Source organism: Ochlerotatus camptorhynchus, unplaced genomic scaffold (assembly GCF_037179485.1).
Source record: "Ochlerotatus camptorhynchus isolate MF236.1 unplaced genomic scaffold, CSIRO-AGI_Acam_v1.1 ptg000482l, whole genome shotgun sequence".
NCBI lineage: Eukaryota > Metazoa > Arthropoda > Insecta > Diptera > Culicidae > Ochlerotatus > Ochlerotatus camptorhynchus.
The window spans coordinates 336,031-346,536 of record NW_027040967.1 but is presented as its reverse complement, the minus strand read 5'-3'; the positions used below and the strand labels follow the sequence as shown (position 1 = coordinate 346,536).

Here is a 10,506-nt window from a genome sequence, read left to right as displayed (position 1 = left end):
ACTAAAAATATCATTAAATCAAAGTGTGTTGCTAATGTTGTATCCAAAATTTTGAACAGTTAAAGAGTTATTTCAAATACAGCCGATTGTGTCAGCCCCTTCGCGCATCAGACCTTTATCTTTCAATAATTTCACATAATCGTAATTCCAAATCTTTCTCATTAATCTCAAGATGGATGTTTAATGTATACTTTGCAATAAATAAATTCAACATGGAGCCCTTACACATTTTAAGCATTATTTTTTAAAGAAAACTTTATCGAGAGGCTAAGAACATGTACTTGAAAAAAAGTTGACATGGTGAAAGAAACACTACTAATTTTACACTCAACTAAGCAACACAATATCAACCACCTACTCTAATGGTTTATTTATAACTCCCAGATAATCTGACCCAAAATCAGGAGGCTGAAAAAAATCATTAAAAGAAATACTTCTTTTTGAGCCACCTTCATTCGCAGTGCTTTTGAGGTTAGCTCATGTATTCAGTATTATGATGTTAAGTCTACAGCAGGATTTGTTTTGACGTCTCATCATTTGAGCAATTTAGAGGTTAGAGAGAAACCTCTGACCTATTTACCGATCTGTCATATATCGCATCCCAGGTATGTTTAAAGTATCGAACCTTTACTAGTTAGCCATGTCATGAACTCGCGTTACTTCAACTGCATTCTTAACGTGATGTAACTCCTCAGCTTTTCAATTCAATTTTATCGTTCTTCTATTACAATAAACATAATCTCCTTTACTGGTAGATAATTGTTCGATGCCTGAATTTTGCGCACTATTGAAATCTTTTCATAAAAGAATGCAGAATGTTTTGAATGTATTAAGGCATAATCTCAGTATAAAACCGTCGTAAGGATGCTACGGTTGAATGGAAATTTAAATATCGTATTCTTGCAAATTGACACAAACTGGAGAAGATGAAAAAAAAAAAATTGAAGCATTTACCTCTGGATACCTACATCTCAAAAGACAGTCGTCGGTAAAGTGCAAACACAAAGGGAAAAGTGGCAAACTTCATTGTACCGTTTATCCACGCAGTGTTGATAGAGCATACCTCGTTGAATTGGAATATGGTGACACGTAAAATAAACGCATAACAGCTAAACTACGAGAATGGCGGATAGAGGGTGAAAACTGAAAATATGCATATGACGATTTCATTTAATCAGGAACGGAGTTTGGGAGGGTAGGAAATTCACAGGGTATTTTTTTATATATCAATTATCCACCTCATGGCAAACTTCCATATAGTCCGGGTCATGCATAATATCCTTGATCATGTCCTTTAGCATCGTGTACCGCGGAAAAATTGGATAAATTTTAGAATTGCCGTACTCAGACTGTCAAACAAGAGAAAATGTTAGTTATCGAATAATTATCATAAATCAAATCCTATTCACCTTTAATTCCCGAATTAGGTTTCTCAGACCGGTGTATTTTTTCAGTAAGCGGTATAAATCATTAATCATTTGCGTATTCTCCTGTTCTATCTGTGCGGTTGTCATAACTTCATGGAGGAAAAACAGAAAGATCAAAAATGCAGATAGCATCGTGAATGAATGGAAAAATAATTTCATGCATGCATGAGCGATTTAACGATTCAACTCACCTTCTAGACGCTCCATCCGTTCTCGCTTTTCCGCAGCCTCTTCCGCTAGTTTGGCGGATGTTTTGACACCTTCGCCTGACTTTTGAGATTTTTCCATGATGCTGCACGCACGCAGCACAAAGGCAGGGACTGTTTCGAGCTTTTCCTGTTTGGGAATTTCCACCAACGTCCAGTATTGGGTTTCTAAGCGAATGACGTCCTGCGAATAGATGAGAAACGACAGGGCCATGTCAAGTATGCATCTTAAAATTCATTAATCTTGTTACAATATGCGTTGATGAGTTTTCTTCTTCTGTGGAAATAATGCGATTTCTGTTTTTCTTTGGAGGAAAAATGATACGATTACGTTTTACGTTTTTTAGCTTCTGCGTCGCGACAATTTTCATGTCAGCTGAGCGTGATAAAGAAGCAAATTACTGTCACATTAAGATTGGGTTCAATAAATTGGCTGATCTTCTGGCTTCTCAAATCAAAGAATCGACTTTCAAAGAAAGATATGGTTGAATAATATTTAAAAAATAAATGTAATTATGGAATCCAGATAGCCTAGCTAGAAGAGGCAAGAATTTATCGCGTTGGAATGCTTGTCGACATTCGCAAACTTTGTCAATATGATGCAATAATCTTACAGATTTAGAATTAGTTTAAATATTAAAATGTACTAACAATATGTAATCAAATAATGATAATGATTAATTCACCTATCGTTGTCAATACATCATATTAAATACAGTAATGGTCATGCAAAATAATACAGCATTATTTTTATGTCTCTCAAAGAAAGTAAAATTTGCTGTTACGTTTTAGTATTTGATTCTAAATTTCGGAGTATTTTGCTTGTTCATTAAGTAGTTAGAACTTTTTTCGTCGTGAACGGATTTTATTAAATTCTGAGCAGTTTGAATGAATAACGTTTAGACTGCAAACGCTTAAAATTTCAACTAGTTCAGGTCATTGTACTTCAAATAATATCAGACTCAAAAATGGTAGTCAATAAGAAGAGATTTATCAAAATTGCTCTTACTTTATACAGGCTTGACCAATCAAATTACAAATTATGCTGATGAATTCTGAATATTTCATCAACCTGCAGTAAACATATTTATGTGTATACTAAAAATAAGAGCTCTTTGAAATTTTATGGAGAGACAAAACAATGGAGGTGTATTATTGTTTATGTCCAGTACTGTATCCATATTATGGTTGCATGGGCATTTGGAAGATCCCAAGTAAAAAAAAATGGGTTTTACGAATGGTCTGCAGTCCATAATTTGGACTTGTAGAATACTTTAAAACCACGATAAAACTTGCAAGGTTACTTGGGATACGTGGGTGTAGACATTATATTGAGAAGGTAATTTGACGTTGATATAGGTGAAAACAACTATAAAATAAGTGCATTGTTTATATGTGTTACTTTGGTCATAGCTCCGGAACCAAATGTCTAATCGGGATGACGTTCAAGAGGTGTCTATGGGAAACAGATGCAAAAAAAATTATACTAGCGCTCATATCGATTCAGCCATCGCTGATAAAAATTAGTTAGTATTACTATACTATTACAAAAATTTACTATTTTGGTCATATAACAGGAACCAAATGTTTGATTGAAATAAAATTCTATAGAATTAGTAAGGCATGACAAGTAACATGGACTAAACTGTGTTCCTTTGATAACTGAAAATCCCAAGTAACCCAAATTCATAGAATTATGTTGAGTAAACTGCTTTACAAACTAAATCAGGAATCCTTTGAAGTAGTCAGGGCTAGGTATCGATGGCAGATCTAACATCCCGTAACGTACCACGAAAAGGTGATCTACCCACATTACGGGGCAAAAACATCTATTTCCAATATGATTGAAACCGTTTACACATATTTTCAACAGCATTATTACTACAAGTTTATATCACAGTGAATGGCAACAAAGCAAAATTATTCTAATAAGAAATATAAGAAAACATGTCTAACATGGATAATCTTCGAGCGAACTAAAAAAAAATGACGATTCTAAAGGACCACGACCTAACGGAATTGCATCTGTAGTTTTGAAGAATCTTTCAGAACAACATATCCTTCCTTTAGAATGCCGTTTCAATATATTTCTGAAAAATGGAAAATTCCCTGAATTTTGGAAATCGTCTCATTTGGTGCCTATTTTAATATCAGTTACTATCGTGGAATTACCATTATCTCTTTCATCCTATTTTTTTTAATCAATCGTAAACGACAAAAAATTTCAGCAATTAATCAAGTTTCAAACAAACAGCACAGAGAGAACAGCTAATCTTCTAGAATTTTTAACCTTTATTATTAACTCAATGGACAATGGCAAGTACGTATACTGACTTCAGTAAAGCATTTGACCAAATTGACATAGCATTATTACTCTTTAAATTGCAAAAAAATAGGAATGGAGTGTACACTTTTGAATTGGCTCTAATCATATTTAACGCAACACAAACAAATAGTTCATTTTCAAAATAAACTTTCAGATCCCATTTCAGTCACCACTTTGTTACGGCATTTTGTTGATGTACGTAAACGAAATTTCCTACATACATAAAAAATAAAAGTATTTATTTATGGAGATGACATGAAGCTCTCCATGGAAATAAGTAATTCAAGTGACGCAGAAGAATGCCAAAAGAAAATCAACTTATTTTACACTTGGTGCATTAAAAGTCTTCTCCAACAAAACGTAAAAAATGTAACGCAATAGTATTTAGCAGAAAAATAGAAAAAACTTCTTTTTGAAATGTTTTTAGGCAACCAAAAAGAGAAATATTAGAAATTGTAAGGCTCCTAGGTGTAATCCTAGACTCCAAGCTCACTTTGTAGAACATTATAATACCATCATAAGATGGTTCAGCTATAATTGTCAAGACCCATACACAATTAAATTAATATACATTACATACGTTAAACCTATTCTGGAATACTCTAACCAAGTATAGATTCCTTACATTACCTTAAACGAGGAACGCATTGAATTGGACCGCATTTTCCCTTCCATCATATGAAGCACGCTGCATGCTTTACAATGCTTTTCTTTATCAATAACATTATTTCACATCGCATGGAATCATTAGACTTACTTTTACAATCAAACTTTTACACACCCTGTTGGCATCTTAGAACACGGAAGAATCACACAGAACAAATTACGCAAAAAATTGCCCCATCATTCGAATGATGCGACAGGATAATCTACGTCACTATGTCAAAAGAAAAAAATAAAAACCGACTAAAACAGAATAGAATAATGCATAGCATGTAAGTAAAACATTGTCACCATTGTACGTTTCTGCTATAACTTTCACGATCCGTATACGATAAAAACATTGTACATTGCTTTCTCTACCACACACGAAGAAAGAATATAGTCCGTTCAAAAGCAGTTTATATTTTATGTTCTAAATAGTTTAAATAATTAACGTTAATCTAGGGCTTCCGAACGTTTGTATCATGATAATTCTGATCATGAGGTCCTGATCATTCCCCAAATCTTTAGTTCATTTGGAAGGGAACTCATACTGCACTATATGTTTGAAGTTTAGATGCGAATTATTATAGGAAAAGAGAACTTTTTGTTCTCATCGTTCAAGCCGTGTGCAAAAATAATTTATGGAAAAGCTTGAAAGGTGTGCTTATATGAAATTTGATCAGCTAAATAATTATTGCTTTGAAGACCACTTTTTGATTTGATTTCAAGGTAGAGAACGCCCGTAACGTAGATAAATCACCTTTTTGTTGTACGTTACGGGATGTAAGATCTACCACCGATTCCTAGTACTGACTACTTCAAACTAGGGGAACAGGATTTTTCAGTTCTCAAAGGAACACATTTTAGTCCTTGTTACTTTTTTATGTCTTGTTGATAGTTACAAGACTCGGCTTTGTCCACTCAGAATCATCTTGAAACAAGGAAAAAATGAGTTACTTAGTCTTCATATATGTGATTCCTCATCTTCTATTCGTTGTTACCTAGTTTGAAGTGGCATTACATTATCGGTGTCATTGTTTAATTTTATTGCTAAGGAATCCAATTTTGACTGACAAAGGGGCGCGCCTTTGGAGGGTGTTTCAATACTCCCAAGGGTATAAATAGCGGAACGTTTCAATTAGAGTCGGATCCTTGCGATAAATCCAAGAATGACAACTGTAAAAAAATCGAATGCTTCATCATTTTTCAATAGTCATGGAGTAGCTCGACATGCACTAGACTTAGGACACGGGATATACTACAATAGATAAAATTACTAGTCGCAGTGATGTTAGGTCCCGAACAGAGGAAAACAAATTGTTATCAATGGATTTCGGAGCCGATAACTTCCTGACATGATTAACAGACTATTTTCAGGGCAAAACTGCATCTTGCACTTACGACTAAGTAGCCTGGATTTTATGCTTGTATATGATATGTCATATTAATTTGAATTATAGGTATAATATCATCGTGTCACTTCTACGGAAGCACCCGGAACATCTATGGTTGTTGTCAATGTAATGATGAACACTAAATATGATCACTAATCATCTTGTTATCAGATTCTTGTCAGTTCTCGAGGGATACCTACTTACTTAGAAAAAATCATGTAAGTCTAGGTGCTCTGAGACTGACACATACGAGCGTAAATTTTGACATAAAATTGTGTCATAACAGACGTGAAATTTAACTCAATCAAACGTACTTTTCGTCGGGTAACAAACGTTTAAGTCTCGGAGCACTTAATTTTACATAAAATATCATAGACACCCCTTGATCAGACGTAAATGATTCTTTATATCAAAGATGGATTCAGTCACGTGATAATTTAGTTATTTCTAAGTTTGAAGATCATATGGGGGACGGGGTGGGTTCTGAGACGAACTAGCCCAGGGCTGAAAGTCTCATTATTTAATAAAGATATATAAAAACTTATATAGAACTTATATAAACGTCATTGATGCAAATAGCCATCATGATCATCATGATCAACTTTCATAAAAACTCCATTGTTTTGCGTCATTTTACATAGAACGGCATTTGAGACGCTTTTGCTACTACTTATGTAATATATGATATATATTTATGAAAATAGCAGTACTCATCAGGGGTTGTCAGTTTTAGAGAGGAGAGCCCTCCGTGGGCAATCATCTATAGATCTTGATTATTTTTATATATGGCGTGGCAGAATCTTGAAATATTTTGATCCGTCTTCTATGATATCCAAGCTTTTTTAAAAGAAACCCATGTCCTTAAATTTTCAAAACAGTTCAAGAATAAAATCTTTAAATTTATTTATTGGGATGTCAGTGGAATACTCACATGGGCAAAAAAGGTAATTTCTTTTCATTTTATTCCACTTAGTAATTTGTATCCATGACAGATACGTATTACGACTACAATGTGAAGTTTTCATTAATTGGTGATGACACCTTAGAATCTAACTAATTCATATGATCCCTCATTAAGGGTTTACAACTTTCTGTTGCAGAACTTTGATGAGTTTTTAGTCAATTTATAGTTAGAATGATTTTTTTTTGAGAAAAGTGTTCAAAACGGACTTTTGCCCCAGCGGTGGTTTTGATTGATTCGAGTAAATAAATGCGTTTTACACAATTGGGAATAATTACATGAGTTTGGAACACGACTTGAACTTTTGCCCCGCTTACTCGAACTTTTGTCCCACTATAGGCAATTACAGCTTCCTGATGACATATCAAAAGGCTGATACTCCTAAAACTATCATTAAGAAAAACGCAATCATGTCCTGCAATAATATTACCGCTTTACTAAAACATTTATCTTGATGCACGCCCCAAAGTTGGTACATAAGTTATAATGTATCATCCCAAAGCACACTTACCTATAATTCTTCGAAAACACCACCAAATTTTGTGATTGTTTGATGAAATGTCTGTCTCTAAAAGACCTTCCAAACAATTTCCAGAACAATAAGTTTTATTTTGCAAGACGTCGAAAACCTCAAATCGAACTTTTGCCCCACCTTACATTTTGTATGAGGTGATTTTTTTTTTTTTTTTTTTTTTGCGCTGCAAGGTGCGTGAAAGAGTTCGGCACAATCGGTGTTGACTCGGGTGTTGATGTTGGCTCACTTGCAACTTTTTTTTTGTGTTTTCGAAAGAAATTGATCGAAAGTGTACCAAAAGTGCTTCTGAACGTATTTCGCGGTTGGGAGTGCTGAAATTCGTAAATTCGCGGTTTATGTTCAGTGAAAATTCCGTACCACAAAATTGCTCACCAAGTTCCCTTTTTTTTGCCGTTCGACGACGACGGACATGCGAGAGAAAAATAAGCATCGGGAATGTGCTCCCGGATGTATTGATTTGGTGAGTACGTTCCAGTTGAAGATTGTTCTTATACATATCTCGATTGCATTTTCGAGGGGACGTCCGGAGAGCCTTGAGATTTAGGCATTGTTGCTTTTGCGGGCAGACAAGTTGGTCGCCGGTAAGGGCCAGTAGGGGAGAACAGTACATAACGCACCCCCGGGGTAAGACGCACTTTTTCATTTTGTATGGAGTTTTTCTTGGAATTTTCAATCCAATTCAAGGATTTATCATGCAGGATTTTGAGTTCAGATGCTATGCTAGAAGTGCTGCTTGATAAGACAACAAAAAAGTTACGTGAAAGCCATGAAAAACAAAAATTAAAGTCAGCTGGTGCGTTCTGCCCAGGGGGTGCGTTGTATACCATTCTCCCCTAAGTGCTGCCAGCAGATGAATCAAGAGGTATTCGAAACAAAATTGGTAAGAAATGTCCATTCAAATCGATTTAATACAGTTGAACAAATGTCAAAACTATATACGTGCCAGATTTGGAAATAATATTTTTTGAATCTGGAAGTGTGTTTATGGTACCATTATCCATTTGATAAAGGTAGAGTGAACATGCGGGGCTTATTGTAAGTAAAAGTGACCTCGGAGTGGTCGTGAATTACCAGGCATTCTGAAATGGGTCACTGGAGCTGCAATAGAGCTAACAACTTCTAACTCCCGGACTAAACCTGCTTTAATTTAAGGGTAATAAAAAGCAGTTTTCTTCCATTATAACACTGCCGGACAGTGGGGGTTAGATTGTACACACACACACACACACACACACACACACACACACACACACACACACACACACACACCTTACATTTTGTATGAGGTGTATGAATTTCGATAAAATGTTTTGTGGATCGATTTTGGTCGTACGTACGTAGCGTCCACAGAGGGAAAGATAAACAACAAGGTATCTATCGTTCGGTTAATTTTTCCATATCTAGTGTGAGCAATGCTCCACAAAACCATTTGTGTTGTATTTTTTACGATTTGTTATAAGTGTTTTTTCAAAGATTGATCTCTTGATTGGTCGTTTTGATTTCCGTACCTTCAACTTTTGCAAGCGGTTCCTAGAGAATGCTAAAGCTATTTTATTAAAACAAAAATTACCTTAATCATCAGTTTCAGCATCGGATACCGATTGAAAACGTTCCGCTGGCTCTTGGAGTCTCCGTACTTGTTCATTAGGGTAACTAATGCCTTTTTCGCCGTATCGTATGACTCTTCCAGGCGTAAGCGCACCGCTCGCAATCGCTCGTTGGTTTCAAGTAGCTCCTCGCGACTCATTCCGCCTGGCGTAAACGGATAACGAAATCATGGAAAAGGGGGAGGAAATGGATAGTTAATCATCGTCATAGCCGGCCGTCTTCCAAAGTACAGTGATGGAAAGTCGGTAGTGATGGTTGTTGGAAACATTAAACCTACTTGGCGATCCTTCATCTTTGACATCTTGCACGATCCGCCGTACGCTCTGGGTGAACTTTCCAACCAAATTGGAGGATGCTGAACCTGTAGGATATTTTTTTAGCCGGAAAAGGTGCAAAATTAAAATAATTTAATAAACCTTAGTAAGCTAGTTCAATTCGCATTTACTATAGATCAATAATGAAACTTAATGCGATGGGGTCATCGTTTGTAAATCACTAAACACTCAATGGCATAGATTGTGTACGAAAAAGAAATACACCAGTTATCAAAGTTAATTCGGAGTGTTGATCTTTATTCCTAGAACTATCATTTTATGACTCCTACTTATAAATTGCATAACCAAGACCATTTGGTATGTAAAATTAATATTTTTTCTGCATGGACCATAAGCATCCATTTCTTCGAAAAAAAAAATATAATAAACTGTGATGTAATGCTTTCACCTCCAGAAATTAATATTTTGATATTGCCGTGCTTTATACATAGCAGATTAGCTGAGATCGATTCAGACTTGGTTTGCTCTCATTTGATAATTTTGTGTTCATGACATTTCCATCTATCTTGTTGCGGTAATTTCCTTGGATCAATTATTTCCTAATTTTCAATAATCGTATCGTTGCTTCGATACAGGAAGGCAATGTCCGGAGTAAGCAAGCTCCACTACACTAGCATACTTCGTGCGTCGTTCATCTTAAATGCCAATGGGTCGTAAATCGTTCGGTTTAAACTTACTCTCGTGCTTGATTTTATCGATACGACCCGTCGTCATCGAACGGCGGGCCATGTGCTTTGGTACTCACCATAATGCTTTGGGGAATCTGGAAAAATATAAGAAACATCAGTTTAATAGCCTATTCGCGGAATGCACGAGGCACATTGGCATCAATTTACGGAAACAGCCAACTATGGAGTGTGTCGTTACGGTTACAGTACTATACGTGTCTACTAGGTACTACGAATACACTTACTACTGTACTGGTGAGTGCAAGGATTATACTGATTATGGAGTGTGTTTGATTTGTGGTCTGTATCTGTACCATGCAATAGCCATGTAGACAGGATGTTTTGTATATCGGTTGGTATTGTGAAGCGTTCCTGGAAGGTGTTTGAATTCGATGTTAAAT

At 35.6% G+C, this 10,506-nt stretch overlaps 1 protein-coding gene across 1 annotated transcript; it reads right to left on the bottom strand.

Annotated features, from left to right (window-relative positions):
- Window positions 1-1,226: 1,226 nt before the first annotated feature.
- Window positions 1,227-10,166, bottom strand: LOC135712452 (uncharacterized). The gene is made up of 6 exons (XM_065235403.1): window positions 10,115-10,166; window positions 9,380-9,463; window positions 9,065-9,246; window positions 1,619-1,817; window positions 1,410-1,516; window positions 1,227-1,349 (listed from the first exon to the last, which is right to left on the bottom strand). Exons 1-6 carry the CDS (start codon window positions 10,164-10,166, stop codon window positions 1,227-1,229), a joined length of 747 nt encoding a protein of 248 aa, XP_065091475.1.
- Between the last annotated feature and the right edge of the window lie 340 nt (window positions 10,167-10,506).